The 16708-nt window shown below is 33.0% G+C and overlaps 1 protein-coding gene across 1 annotated transcript in view; it reads right to left on the bottom strand.

The window, feature by feature from the left end:
- Nucleotides 1-214: 214 nt before the first annotated feature.
- LOC113522170 (uncharacterized) overlaps nt 215-16708 on the bottom strand; it is a 32837-nt gene continuing 16343 nt past the window's right edge. The window contains exon 2 of the mRNA XM_031907236.2: nt 215-4661. Coding sequence (XP_031763096.2) covers nt 1461-4661 — 3201 coding nt within the window. The 3' untranslated portion in view covers nt 215-1460. The remainder of the gene's footprint in view (nt 4662-16708) is intronic.

The raw sequence follows: 16708 nt of genomic DNA, 5'->3' as shown, positions 1-16708 counted from the left end.
ATATCTAGTTTATAATAGATAATTACAATTTAATACTTTTTGGTTTATAAAAAGGGACGCCGGAAAATTTACATTTACAATTATAAAATATTTTAGCACCAAAATAGTAAGAGATATGGTTTAATATTAATAATGATTTTCATATATATTATTATTACGATAGATATTTCAATATACTTTATGTTGAATAATTTGTTTATTTTTGTAATAAAAAACTAAAACATTGGTACCTATATATTCTGTAAGTACACTCTGGAGTGCATATATGTATTGAAACAAATAGTATTATGAAAAAATTCAGATTCAAAGCGGAGAAAATTATATTTACACTTATTTGTAATTCTCAAATCAATACTTGAGAATATCTTATACTATAAGCAACTGTTGAACAATTTAGCCATAATTTTGTACATTATTTTAATATTTACATAGTTATTGCACCGTTATTACTATGGAATGTTGAACTTTACATAATAATTTACTAATACAAACACTGAAAACTATTTATATTTTCTTATGTGAAGAACGTTCAACTAAATATTACTATATGTACATAGGACGCAGTGTTTTGTTGTAGTAAATTAAAATATTTGTCTAATAAATACGTACGAGCACACTATACCAGCGAATAATTGGAGCTATGTAGTTACGCAGGAAACAGTCATTACTTGGGTTAAATGTTGCATTTCTGTACATCTTATACCGAATTTATCATGAGGAGTGCTCTGAGGAATTGTTTGGATTTATACCTATTGCTGATTTTCACCACCGTATAACCCGTCACAAACTAAAGTTTCATCTTTAACATTTGGAATAGTGGCGGTCTTCGACCGTGCGTTTTTCAAGGCACTTTCTTCCACGCACAACCACTCTTTGGAATCAACTTCCAGCAGCAGTACTTTCGAACCGATACGACATCGTAACCAAGAAAAAAGCATTTTCGTTTTTAAAAGGCTGGCAGCACACCTGCAATGCCTTTTGTGTTGTAGGTGATCATTGGCGACGATAGTCACTTACTTAGGTACTTAGGTGAGCTACATGTTCGTTGGCCTTTATGTTATTAAAAAATGTAAGCAAGAAACAACTTTTTTCTGAATAACTAGCTCCAATTAAAATGAAATTCTATTCATAAATAATAACTATTAGGTGGAATAAATCACGTTTAATCAATAGTTTATATTTATTTAATAATAATCGATCGTCAATTAATAGAGTTGGATAGATTTCTACAAATTACAAAAAAAAAAAAATTATAACTAACTCGACTCTAATTCAGACGTCACTATCTAAATAACATTACACGAAATGCATACACGGCGCCAATCTTAAAGTTTCTATGAGAATTAAAAGGTACTGGCGTGTAACAAAGTAACTAGTTACATACTATTTGGTTGTTTTATATAACATCACAAATGCATTACGAGATTCGACTTAGTTCAGTCACGATTAGTCTATATAGGTCACGAAGAGTCGTGAATCCGTCTACCGTTTTGTCTCCTAGAATTAATGTGAGACTCATAATGAATGCTTCTTTTAGTTCTTGAGAAAAATGCCGCGTTGCACCCATTCAGTGTACACCGGTACAAAGATTGCGAGTGGACGGTTTCGCAATGAATCTTCAAACTGGATAAATCTTTAAAACACTCTCGGCAACCTCTACACGGATAACTTCCATCTTTATTCGGCCTTGGTGCCTCATCCTCTACGCAGTAACTTAGTTTTCTCGTTGACGAAGGAGAATAATTTTGATTATGATACCCAAAAGCGCTTAAATTTGGAGGAAAGAAACCCAGAGGTATTGGTGGAAAGTTTGGTAACATGCTAAAAGGTGTAAAAAGAAAAGGATGCTGCGCAAACATATCTCTGTTAGCCAAGTAAGCATCAGGTAATTGTAAAGGTGGATACGGAGGACTAAAAGGTATATGATGATTAAGTTGATTTTTTAGTTTATCGGACTCTTTTGCTCCGTAATACTTATGCGATTCAATGTACGGGATTGCACGTTCATCTTCATTATACCTGGCGATCAAATCCATTTGCTCACGAGCTTTCTCCATTATTCTTAATGGAGTATCGTCATGAATTCTCATTTCTTCTGATGACATTATCTTCCTGTGTAGACTATCATTTGCGCTATGACGATCTCTACCTCGTTTTGAGGGAAAAGCAGCTCTGCAGCCTTCAATATTACATTTATACATAAGTTTTAAATGCGCATTTTGGTAATGTGTTTTTAATATATATATATTTTGAAATATTCTGCCACAGACAGTACATTTCCGTGGATTTTCGTGATCCATTGGGATATCAGTTGAGCTAATAAAGAACCCATTATCCAAATGCCCATATATTTGACCTTGAGAATCTTCTGACGTGTAATCAAAACTTGATACTGATGAAGTTGGAGATCTGTCAGAATAATCAACAGAATCATTTATAGATAAGTTATAAGGTCCTAAAGGATGTGAATCAGGTTTTCTAGCGATATTCGGAAAGTCACCCCTTGATAAACTTTCTAATCGCTTCAATGCATTTTCAGAGGAGTATTGTTCATCGTTTGATTTCTTTTCTTCGTGTTGTTTATAAATATCAGAATTTTCATTTGGTTCTTGTTTCACTCGTAAGTCTTGTGGATTGTATCTTGGCTCTGTTTCATCTTTTATTTCTGAGAATTCTTGCTTCACTTTTATTTCACTACATTTATCTTGTGAATGCTTTTCCGTGTTTTCATTTATTATACAATTTTCAAGTTTAACTCTTTTAATGTCTGCTAAATTTTCATTTGCTTTATCGTTGTGTTCCTTTAGTTCCTCGTTAGTAGTGTCCTCTGGAACATTTTGAAGTCGAGTGGGATTTAAATTCTTACGTTTTCGTTTCATAATTTCTGGACTAGCTGTTTCTTTCCTATTATCTGTACATTCATTGTTATCACTAACACTTCTTTGATCATAGTCTGTCTCAGAATCCTCTACAGAGCCATTTGATTTATTGAGATTTGAAGAATAATCACTAGTATCAATATGGTCAGGATCTTCATCATCATCATCTCCAGTTACGACAACAATTCCATCATCTTCATCGGATTCAGTTTGACCGTCTTGGTCCTTATTCTCTCCTGTATCTGACGTTTGATTCATTGTATGTGTACGGTCAGTCGATGGCGAAAAATTAATTCCCAAATTATTTTTGTACTCTAAAGATACATTGGGAGCAAATTGTCTTACATTATGAGGTGCATTTAAAAGTGGATATGATCCAAATGGATGCATCGGATTCATAACTGGTGGTATACCTAGTCTAGTGCCATGTGGTGAAAGAAGCACTGAATGAACTTGCGCACTTCTTCCGTCATGCGGAGAAATCTTTCTTCTTAAGTGTGGAGAATGCAGTTTCGGATTAGGATTAGCGCTATGTCGATTTCTAGATCTTCTAGAACTAAACATCATACTACAGCCTTCTACAGTGCATTTATGCATTTCTCGAAGGTGAACTGCTGAAAAATGTATTTTCAAAGCACCTTTATCACAGAAAGTTTTCAAACATACATTACATTGAACTCTCTTCTTACCGGTAGCGGGATTTATGAAATGAGTGCCTAAGTTTAGAGGTATTTGCGATGTACCCCATTGTCTTTTGGGTGGGCTTATACATTTACCTAGTAACAGGTTTCGTGAATTTTGGGCAGTAGCAGTTTCACTATATGAATCTTTAGTTAAATTAAGCGCATTTTCTTCATTTGGTTTTAAGTTCTCTGTTCTAATGTTATTAGAGTTTATCGAATGATTGTTTTCAAGATTTTCCACCTGTTTTCCTGACATTTGAGGTAATAACGCTTGCAATGATGCTAATCCCATTGGATTTTGACTTAAAGCAGCTACCATAGCGGCGGGGTGGTTAAAGGTAGAAGGCATTGATATCGGCGGTATTGGTAGATTTGTCGGTAGAGAAAAATTAAAAAATTGACTGCGCATTAAATCCATAGTAACTTTTTCCGTTGAGCTCATTTCGTAACTACTTTTTCTAATATCTTCTTTTCCAATATCTTCTGTAGTTTTATTTTTACGAAAATCAAATGGTTGCATGTTTTGAAGATGACTTAATGGGGATGAGTGTACAGGACTAGTGGTCGAAAGAGGGCTGGATGAGGTAGATAGGTGAACGCTACGACTGGGTGATGCTTCGGCTGAAGACATTTTATCTTGTGGTGACTGTCTATGTATAGGTGATTTATTTGTAGGTGACATAACTTCCTTCTTGCTTTCGACTTTATCTTCTTCGACAGGACTTTTACTATCTTTATCTTGAATTAATTTTAAATACTCAAAATGTTGTTTTGCTTCCATCATGTGCTGGATATATTTTAATGATTCTTCATTACGAAGATCTCTGCCCGTTTGTTCCATCAGTTTTCTGAATTCGGCATCTAATTTTAATTGGTCTAGTGCTCGAGTGTCTGAAGTTTCAGACTTTTTCTCTGATCTACTGTTTTCGTAATCTTGTCTGGCATCAGAGGGTGAAGGTAATCCGTTCTTTTTGTAGATTGGAAGAAGAGATGTTTTGTGTAATGCCCTCGCTTCCTGAAGCTTGAGAATTTGCTGGAGCGCCATGTTGTGCTCTGGCCCCCGCCCATTCCATCTATCTGCACTACTCGTATGTGATTCCTGTAACAAAAAAAAAAAAAAAACAATCAATAATGTATTTATAGTTAAACAATTAAGTATTGTTACTAATATTGAAAATGTTAATATGAAATTGTTTGTTATCTCTTGGCCCCTTAACGGCTTTAGCATTTACTATTAAATATGGTATACACATACTCTAAGAAATGTAAAATGATATAAGTTATTTATTAACTCTGTCAAAGCACCTATTTCGGTTACGTGCATAAAACTAATATAGACTTATTTATAAATGTTTGTAAATAAAGTTTTTTTACGAAAGCATTATTTCATCAATCTATTAAACTTTAGTAATTTCGCAATTCTGGAGTATTTCCACTTAGGCAGACTATTCATCAAATAATATATAATAAAAGCCAGATACAGTCACAAATTATCATGAATGAATACGGTTAATTCTAAATGATTATCAAGTCTAAGCAAACCTAAACACTGGTTATACAAACGGCTCTTCAAAATAACTATCAGACCAACACAAAACCACACCTTGCGTTTTCAAAGGCTAATATCAAATTAATTCCGAGAACTGAGAGCAATTGGGTAAAATTGTGTAAAATGACGGTTTCGAGTCGACTTGAGAATAGAAAAGTGGTTTGTGTCGCGTGTTTGGAACGATTTAATCCGAAAACTAAATTACTATTCATTTGGTAAGCATTCGAGCCGGCTCGCGTTGTCAAAGTTAAAACTCGGTTTAAATCGTCATAAATTTATTTTAATTTCAACCACAAGGATGGGTCGTTTCAAATTAGAGACAACATCAAATATTATCAGCTGTGTTTTGATGTCATTATAGAAGTTTTATCCTTTTAGAATATTTTTATAATTAGAGCATTTAAACTGGGTCTATAACGACCCACTTTATATTGTTTTTACATTGTAGGAAATAATTTAAGAGACCTCTTTTCCTTTTTCACTTTTAGTTGGTACTAAACGCAAACTGTACAAACGATAATTTAAGATTTTGTTTCACAAAAAACACTGATTATTTTGATATAGAAACTCAACTACTGGACTGATTTTGGAATAATTTATAGGTACAGAGAATTTATTCATAATTTACAAAATTACACATCCAGTTTCAGTTTATTATGTCATTCCCATTATATGGGATCAATCTGAAAATATAACCTTTAATTGGGTACGCACCGCGGCATCAGACAGCTCAAAAATCCCCGAAATGAAATACCACTTACGAAATAATGAGTACAATGTAAACAAAAAATGTTGTTATATTAAGAAACATTTTAAATGTACAATGCTAGAACCTGACTTCAAAGGAATTAAATTATTGCGTGTTTTAAAAAACAGCGCCATCTAGTATTAACGTTAGAATTAAAAGAACTACAATATTTGTATCTCCGCGCAAATTATTGCGTAAACCTAATTAAACCTTTTGTAATGTACAAATATAAATATATAAACAAGCATATAAACAATAAATATATAAATACGATAGTGTCGCTCTCAACAACCTTTCAGATAAAAAAAAATCCAAATCGGTGTGTAAATGACCAGTGAGATGAGTTCTGAGGTAATAATTATAAAAAAAAAAACTTAATTTAAATTTTTTTTTCTTTTTTTAAGTCAATTGAAAAAAAGAAAATTGAACAAAACAAATTAAATTTATTCAGCACATATAAAAATACGTAAAATAATTATTAAACAGGTCATGTGTTATTATCGTCGTGTTTAGCTTATTTGATGCTATCTACAGTAATTTATTTATTCAATAATGTATAAAAGAAAGAAAATAAACTTTTTTTTGTTAAATTTTGAATCTTAACTAATTGTCACAAAATTTGATATTGTAGTATATGTTCAGGATGGCGAAGGACATAGGATATTGTTCATCACGGTCAGACAATACATTCGGGTTATGCTGACAAAGCATTGTAGAAAAACTTTTAATTTTATAACTAGCAATTTCCATAATTGTTTCTTAGATGGCGGTTGTTTTAGGACTTAATTGATTGATGTTAATGATATACATATGCCTAACTAGGGTACCACCATCATTACATCAGCCCTTAACTGTCCACTGCTGAACATATGCCTCCCCCTTGGTGAGTTTTGCCAGTAGTTACCACCGCAGTTAGGCTTTAGAGGTGTTTTAAGAGGGACACTGCTGCCCATCTTTCGCCTTCCCTTAGTCGCCTGTTACACCCACGGGAAAGGAAGGGGTGGCCTATTCTATTCTGGGACCACACGAGGCAATTACTGGCATAGGCTCCTTTATGGGGGAGGCCTATATTAAGCAGTGAAGTTTGTTTTATAAACATATGATTATAGTAAAGATATTATGATAGTGTTTTACTAAGGTGAAACCGGTTAGGCAATAAAAATATATTATATTATAGATAAATAAAAATCTGTGGAAGTAGTACAAGTGTGTTCTGACTTATAAAGATAAATTCCAAACTCCACCCAGCGTCAGCAATGTGGAGCATCAACGCATATGCATATTTAATTACGGCTTATTTTAGCCATTTATAGTTGTTTCACAAGTCGTGCAACTGTTCCTATATTCCGCGCTTTAAAAACATTTATCACTTTATTATAGCGTATAAGCGACTAACAGCTGTGTATCATTACCGTTTCCAAGGAAAATTAAATTGTCCCTGCCCCAAACGGCAATTTTACCCCAAACGACAATTACCAGAAAAAGGATCCGTTTTCTAATGCCACAAAACGGATAAACGTCGGATAATAAAGTGTCGTTTAAGAAAAATATACGTCTGCAATCGCTCGACTGGGCCAAATTACAGGGTGTTACGAAAGCAATTTCGACCGTAAGTGCAAGTGGATTTATCCCCGCTCTGTGACGGTTTTTATCCGATGCTCTGATTATAGCGTCATTACCCGACTTACAAAGGAAGAGGTAATGTTTTAGGAAGATCCATGCCCAACAGTGGGACGTTATCGAATTATTATGGTAGTGATGTGATGGGTGGTAGATAGAAATGGGACATCGTTTTGGTAACTAGATGAGTGTTGAAGATGATAAGAAAAAAAAAAATTGGTTTCCGTGAACTGTCAAAATAAAAGAAAACATATTTATTTATTTTTTTAATAGAGTTTTAGTATAAATTTATAGATAAATAAAGCCAGAATGTTTGTATTAAGTTATTATTTTAATGAGAAAGAAATATTCTCAAATTTATTTTTATTAAAGATGAAAAAAAAAACTTAAACATAATACATCTTTTTTTAAATAAATTTTGCTAAAATATACCTTACTTTAGAAAATTTTATAGTCTACTTTCTTTTGGACTCGTCACAACCATTTACTTGTTTTTACGACTGACGAGTAAGTATATCTACCTTTATACATTGTATACGATGGAATTTATAACAAACTGAGGCACATGTCGATTAATAGCGTCTATCAAATTACAGATGGGAGAGCAACTTTTAATTTAGTTTTAAATTAGCCAATAAATCGATTGGGTGGGACTTTTGTTATGCTCGCGTATAGCCCTTTACATTGTGACTGAATTAAATTTTTCCGAGCTCTCATTACCTTGTGGCGACGGGCCGTTTAAGGATCATAACCCGCCATTAACCAATCACATCATTACTGGACGTAAATTCATATACTTTAATTAAATTATATATTTTGTGATACGGGTCGTTTAAAAGGTGTTTCGAAATGTCGTATGAAATGTTTTGCCGCTTATTTTAATGATATTCGTTTTGTTAACAGCTCAGGTATCATCGTGTTAGCCTTTAACTGTCCATTGTTGAACATAAACCTCCCCCTTGGAGGGATTTGTCAGTAGTTGCCACGATTGGCAGGCCACATTGGATTGGCAACCACATTTTTAAAACCTAAAAAAATGTTTTAAGTGGAACGCTGCTGCCCATCCCTCGGCCTTCCTTAGACGCCTCTTACGACACCTGCGGGAAAGGAAAAGATGGTTTCTATTCTATGCCCGGACCATACGGCTAAACTCAGGTATAATTATGGATTATAAAGAACTTTAATAGGAAGACTGGCATTAGTTGTATTTTACTGGTACAGAGAGAACTGTGTATATTGTGTGCCATCTGGTCCTGGCATAAAATGGGCCAACTTTTCCTTTCCCGTGGGTATCGTTAGTGGCGACTAAGGGAACTAATTGATCGATTGATGGGCAACTTGTAAAAACTCTATAGTCATTTTTATTAATGTTCTATAATCAAAAAATATCAAATACAAAAATATAACAATATAATAATTTATCTGACAGTTTTCTATTCTCTTCAAAACTTCACAAAATACAGACATTTTATTATTTATCGAACTGAGCTTATTATTTTCGACACAGCTGCGTCCATCTTAAAACATCGAAGTCTAACTGCGGTTCCCAACTCCCTTCCCAAGCTAAGCGTGGCAACTACTAGCAAAACCTCCTAATAAATGAATGATGTCCAGCTGTGGATAGTTAAGAGCTGATATAAAATTATTTAAAACTAGCTGATGCCCGCAACTTTGTCCGCGTGGTATTTGTTATTCCTGTTTAGTATATATCGATATATATAACTACCTATTTATTATGTCTGGAAATACTGGGTCAAAATTAACAAATCACGTGTCGTTTTCACTCTTTACCTTAGGTCAAAATGACTATACTTAAGTAGGTTGTGTACTAAGCTACGAATATATAAGTTACTGTAGTTTTTTAACTATCCCACGGGAACTCTTTAATTTTCTGTAAATAAAAGTGTTGACCGGGGATGTAAGGTACCACCATGCAAAACTGCATTTAAATCGGTCCAACACTTTCGAAGATTAGCCCGTACAAACAGACAAGTAAACAAAGAAACAGAAAAGATGAAAAACATCTGAACGTGTTCTATTTCACATCTTACAGCCCTCTGAGCCAGTTTTTAGTTTTTTTTTTTCTTTGCATAGACATTCTACCTTTATAGTTTTATTATATATGTATATAAATAATGCCGTTTTGGAAGTATTCGGATTATACTGTAAACGTAAACGGTTATCTTGTAATTTATTGTTTATTTATGTGTATTGGTGTTAAATGGTGAAATTAATGCGGTTATGACTGCTTAGCGGCGAGGTAAGATATTTTTTTTGGTTGTTGCAGTACTTGCGGAGCCTTTACATTGTGATGTCGCATTGTAATTTTAATGGTCCCTATAAAGCAATCTGTCTGCGTTCTTAACTGTGGGAATTGTACAATGTAATTGTCAACAGTCAATAACAAAAAAAGTCACAAAAAATCGTCCAAAGTCGCGATGTTAAGCCGGGGTGATTGACCCGTCGGTTTCAAGTCACATCTAGTTACACTTATTACAAACAACATAAGGTACGTGTTCCAATAACTGGATTGCACGAGTTAAATTTGCACATGTATTTGACCCACGCCTACCGGCGGAGCAATGGACAGGCGGACATATTTCACGGTATTTTTTTTTTCAAACTATAACAGCACAATGTGCGCCTTATCACAATGACGTATGGTATTATTTCAGCCGGTGAATGTGTTTTCTTTGCTTTTTTAAAAAATGCACGTTTCGCGATGATCGTTTTTCGTTGGCTCGCTGTCGTGACATGCCATATTGTTCAGCGCATGATACATGAAGTAAGTAAACAGGTTTGGGTACTGTAAAGCGCAAAATACATTGCCATTTCACGTAATGACTGCTTTAAACATGTGCACGAGAAAAAAATAACGAATCCCTTATGGGAAACCTCAAGGTGAAATGATGATATGTAAATATTTATGCTGTATGGAGTTTATATACTTCTGAAAAACATACATAATTTAATACACGTATTTAATAAAAAAAAAACAGTATTATTTTAGCAAAATTACCTACTATGTAAAATGTAAAATACAATGTATTCAAATAGATTCACGATTGGCCAAGACATCGTGGTTGCTGGTGATTAAAAATCCATAGAAATTAAGTAGAAAATGACTCGAGAGAATTTTTCTTAGTTATATTTTAATACAAACAGGAAATTTTGCATTCGAATAATATTCAATAAATTACATATGTAAATATAAAATAGTGTTTATTTAATACACAAGATTCCAATTCAGCGCGATCAAAATATATGAAAATATTCCCTGGCGGCTGTATTTTAAAATATAGTTTACAACGTTTAATTATTTTTTTTAAATAATATTTACGGAAAACAATGTGGATTCCAATAAATATCTATAAATTTATAATCGACAATTTGAATGGAAAATAACAAACAGTTAATTCATTAACTTTTTAAGGTTTTGCCAGTAGTTGCCATGCTTGGCAGGCGGGCTGGAAACCGCAGTTAGGATTTAGAGATGTTTTAAGAGGAATACTGCTACCAATTCCTCGCCCTCCCTTTGTCGATTCTTACGACACACACGGGAAAGTAAGGGGTGGCCTATTCTATGCTGAGACCACACGGCAATAATATTAGTCAATATATAAAGAAATAAATCGACAAGATGTATATTAGTATTATATATTTATCAGTATTTTCACTCCAAAAACCACTTCTGATCAGGTCAGTACGAACTAGCTGTAGTTTTCAAATTTACCTGCCGTATACAACAGACAGTTTCTACCTAATAATTACAGTCATAGAGGGCAAGATAAACGAACCAACAAACGTCCTGTAATTTGTAGATTATGAGCTAAGTAATTGGCGAACTTAAGTTTATGTTCGGTAATTATCGGCATTTTCCGTCACTGACCAGTTTCATTACACGTTGTTTTGACAGTGATCATTTTAGAGCCTAGGTAGGTATAAGATGAGAATAAATGACCTTTCGTTTTCAAAGAAATGGAATAAGAAGGTTATTCTTAATGTGGTACACCAATCGTAGGTGTATTTAAAAGGGAGAGATCCTGGTCCGATGCGAGCGGAGCATTTAGCTACGCGCAAAGACATTGTTGTGTGGTCCTAGTATAGAATGGCCGAGACCTTTCTTTTCCATGGGTGTGGTAAGAGGCGACTAAAGAAACTTAATAGTTAAAAGATCGGCAGCAGCGTCTCTCTTAAAATATCACCAAAGACCTTAGGCTAGATGATTTTTCATAATGTTTCTATTAATGATTAATTATTAAAAAATGTGATAAGTTGATTTTCCAAAGATTGTACCAAATCAAAGTAGATTAATGACATAACGTGCCATAAATTAATAAGTGTAATAAACATAGTTATTATGGTGTATTTTTGTTATCACAAATAGCTACCCCATCATACCCCCCCCCTTCCTCTACTTATGGGAGAAGTCTACGTTCAGCAGTTGATAGTTAACGGAATATTGCATAGATACAGGGCAATCACATAAAAACAAAAATGTAGTTAATCCATAACTCCTCTTAGTAACCAAGTACTGTACTTAGTAATTAATAATATCATAGTTTGAAAAAGATACGTCTCCTACAACTCATAATCCAATTATTTATCCTCTTAATGTAGGGGGAAGGGGGCAAATAATAAATAAATAAAGAAATATAGCAATATAACGTGGCCATATGAAAACAAAAATTAAGCTGACCTATAACACTTCTTTTCTCGGTGCTACTAATTCATGCATCTTTCAGCCAATTCTATCCCAGGCCATATCCTTGACCTCAATCAATTAATCACTATCCGACGGGTCGTATGCATTGTTGTCAAGTAATAACAGATACTAATATATTCGTGTACTATTAGCATACAATCTGACGTACAGACGTTTATAATCGTATTTTGGGTAATACCTATAATAGTTCCCATCAATAAACGCCACGGATCCATGTGGACATTGTATCAATATTTGTCGTTCGTTTAACAATGGCCGATCATACCGTGTGGGTGGGCTTGTATGCCTCCATTAATTTAATTATCATTGCTATGTACACAATAGTGACTCAGTGTAATAGAGAAAGTATTGTGCAGATTTATTGTTTTAGATTTTGGAAAACAATAACGTTGCAAAATATTTCACAAAAAACCGACTTCAATTTTGGCAAAACCCTTTTATTTTGATTTAAAAACTAATCTACTGAGCTAATTTTGATAAAATTTCTCTGAGACCAATCTGTAAGTATATGCTTTCGATAAAAAAATAATTTTTCAAGTCGTTTTACAATTGACAGAGTTATGAGGTTACAAATAAAAAAATACAACCGAATTAAGAACTTCCTGCTTTTGAAGTCGGTTAAAAACATCGATAAATAATATAAACACGAAACTGTTACGATTTGAAGTACGAATAATTTTAATTAACTTAAAATTTTCAGTTATATAAGACTAAATTAAATAAAAAAACATGAAATATTTTTTGTTTAAAAAATCATCATTTTAGCTGTTAACTGTCCATTGCTGAGAGGCGTTGAGAAAAGTTGCCATAGTTAAGCTTTGGTGATGTTTTAAAAGGGATGCTGATGCCCATTTCTCGACCATTAAGATACGTTTGTCGTCTCTTATGACATCCACGGGAAAGGAAGGATTTTTTACTCAATCACGCTTAAATGCTGAACGGATTTGATTGGAATTTGTATGGATTATGGATAGGTTATATTATTACTAGAATACCTAGATAGTAATTAGCAGCGACTTAAAAAAAAGGGTGAGTACTAAAGGTAACGACAAAAAGACAGAATGTCGCAGAATGACAGGTTTTCTGCATGAAAAAAGTTCGCATTTCAATAATAATAGTATTATTACACATAGGACACACTATAAAGTGACTTAAATGGGCAAAACTGCGGAAGAGAGATTTAGTTATATTTATCCTCTATTCTTTCTCTATTAAGTTTATATTCACACACACACACACACATATATATATATATACACAGTGACACTGTGCTTAGAATATCTGAGTGTTAACGAATTACTTACATAATAATAACATAACTATAAAAATAATTTTATTACACGTTAGTTACAATTATGAAACATTAGCCTTTATCCGCGATTTCGACCGTTACCGAGGTATGTTTTTTTTAATGGATGACAATGAAATGGTAACCCCGCCTGCGCTAATGATATATGCTGGTGGGGCAGTGAGGGATAATAGGTGATAATAAAAAGGCAGGTCAGTCAGCCCATCGTGACGAATTCACATGGAATAGAACACAGTAGCTACCAGGGGGAATCGCAAGGAGGTCGACCTGGCAGGGTGTATTGCTAGTTGCTAGCAATGGGACTACTGATTCTCATTATTAACAATACCTTCTCCCCCCACCGAGGTATGTTTATTGACCGGGATACAAAATAAATAGCTTATATCCTTCTACATCTCATACAGTACATATGTATATATCATATTTCATAGTAGTTTAGCTATTAAGGCGCTATAAGGCAACAAATAAACTAACTTTCCCACCGCTTGTTTAAATTGAGTAAATCTTAACAACAGGCATCGACACCGTACATCATTATTACAAAGACACCATAATCTGTCCTCATCACAAAGGTGATGTTTCGATACAATTTGGACTTCATAAGAAATTATCCACTGGGCGATCGATTTAATATAGGTAATGATACACCATGGACAATATGGTCGCCGGCTTATCTTAATCTCGGCTTTAGACGCCTCCACTCGTTATGGGTATTAAACAATAATTGGATAACCGGAGGTCACATAAAAGTTTTTGAGTTGTGACGATGTTATGACTGGCCGAAATTAATATGTTTGGGAAATCGAATTGTGTTAATAAGATATAGTTTAGAACGTAAATCGATTTATATTTAACTGAAATTAATCTTTACTAATATTATAAATATGAAAGTGAGTTTGTTTGTTACCCCGTAGCACTTTGGTTTAACCAATCACTATGAAATCTGGTATATATTCGTACGTACTTTGACTATATGTAATGCTGAAGAATATAGGATATATTTTATCTCAGTCAGTAAACATATAGCACATAGCCAGGACGATGTCGCGGGTAAGAACTAGTATAAACAATAATAACAAATCTCTCGTTTCACTGTTAATTCAAGCTTACCTATTTACAAAATAATAAACTTAAATTTTTAACTAGACGATTTCTGTACATAGAAGATATTTAAAGTGGTTAAGCAATGGTCATTTTAATACAAAATATTTTTGTAATACACGCTCTACATATTACGGTATTTTATTAATAAACAATACAAAAAAATATTATAAAAAGTTTAAACCCGCAGATAAAATTAGAATATTGCTCATACCAAACAATTTGGTTTAAATTAAATTATAAATTTGATAAAATTTTGTCCATATTCTCTTAGTGTTACAATTCATAAGATCTCAATAATAAGAGGTACAGAAGTTAATGTAATATTATTTTGAATTTTAGTCCGTCTGTATGTAGTAGATACATTAATTCCGAGTCGAAATACACGCGTACGAAGTTACGGGTAAAAGGTAATTCAGAATGAAAATTAATAACCGATCTCTTATTTCGTAGTCACTACAAGCTTATCTACGAGTATTTACAAAATCAAGCATTCAGTTAAGAAATACGAATTCAAGTTCAAGTCATATTTATTCAAATACACTTATTTACAAGCAGTTTTAAAGAAATATGATCTTTATAAATCAACTGCAGAATTCGGAATGTTGTTATTTCCTGAGAAAAAATCGCAAGAAATTCTACAGTAATTTAATAATAAATATTTAAATTAAATTTTAAATAATTATTAATTAAATTATTATGTGTATTTATTTAAATGTATTATGTCTAAAATTATGTGTCATTAAAAAGGCCATGCATGACGTCATGTGCATTTGTCATTCAATCATTTAGTGTGTTTAGTACCCGCCCCAGGATTCGAGCTTTTAGCTACGTACAAAGTCTAGTATGAGAGTATAATATAGTATATAATATGCCTTTTTTTAAAAGGCCAGGAAAATAATTTTAAACAGTCCAATGATCGCGGTAACAAATCAATAAACACCAATACAAGAAAAGCAAAAATAAAAATAAAACGCTAAAAGGGTATAACTCTTCTATTTCTCAAGAGGACACGTGGTTAACAATTGTACGTTAATGACTGTTATGATGATAATGTAAATGACTCATCATAACTTATTCATCCTCACTAATATTATAAATGTGAAAGTGAGTTTGTTTGTTTGTTACTTTATAAAGCCTTAACGGTGTAATAAATCACCATGAAAATTGGTATATCCATTGGATCCTTTACATATTACATGGAAATGTAAAGGATCAGCAATAGACAGTTAAAGGCAGATATGATTATGATGATGATTCTACCTTTCAAACGGAAACTGTCATACAAGCACAGCTGCTAGATAATAGAATCAAGAGTTCCCACTCTATCCCCAGAAGCACTCATGCAAACGATCATGAAATGTTTAAAAAAAATACTACATAATTATTATGTAATACATAATTTAATCAAAAACATAAATGTAAAATAAGAGCCAATTTTATAGGCTGCATCAATGTCAATGTCACCTTTTTTGTGAAAGTTTTCATCTGTATAATTTGTACTATTCGAGGTAAGGGTCCTGGTGACCTGTAATACAGGTTTAACACCTAATACAGGCACCAGCTCCCACAAATAATATTGTTAAAATGTTTTGCAAGTTACAGATATTAAGTCCTTAATTGTTTGTGGTGAGAAATAATAATAAAATAAATTAAATGTTAATTTGTAAAATATACCATAGTCACGTGAAAGAAGACGCGAATACAAGCTAAAAGTAAAAAAAAGTAGTAGTCAGCGGGGTTTCAATTAACAGATCATTAATTTGATATTAACTCGAATTTTTTATATAAATGAAAAATATACTTAATTCCGCAGATTAGAAAATTAGAGTACACGACATAAGGTTCCAAACTTTTGAATTACATATTACAGAAAAAAAAAAAACATTGAGCGAGAATCGTTAATCAGTCCAAATTATTTCACTATATTTATTAAGTCTAGATTATTCTCACGCATCTTGTGAATTTTATTTAATATGTATTGTATAGGTATTTGTAGTATACATATTTTATATAAAAAAAAATTGGAGTATATGTAATATTTAGGACGGGGAAGCAGCTATGTATGGGACTGATGATGCGATAAATTGATA

The sequence above is a fragment of the Galleria mellonella genome, unplaced genomic scaffold (genome assembly GCF_026898425.1).
Source record: "Galleria mellonella isolate WM207_F2 unplaced genomic scaffold, CSIRO_AGI_GalMel_v1 utg905, whole genome shotgun sequence".
NCBI lineage: Eukaryota > Metazoa > Arthropoda > Insecta > Lepidoptera > Pyralidae > Galleria > Galleria mellonella.
The sequence above is the reverse complement of the archived record's forward strand: the minus strand, read 5'-3'. Positions and strand labels throughout refer to the sequence as shown.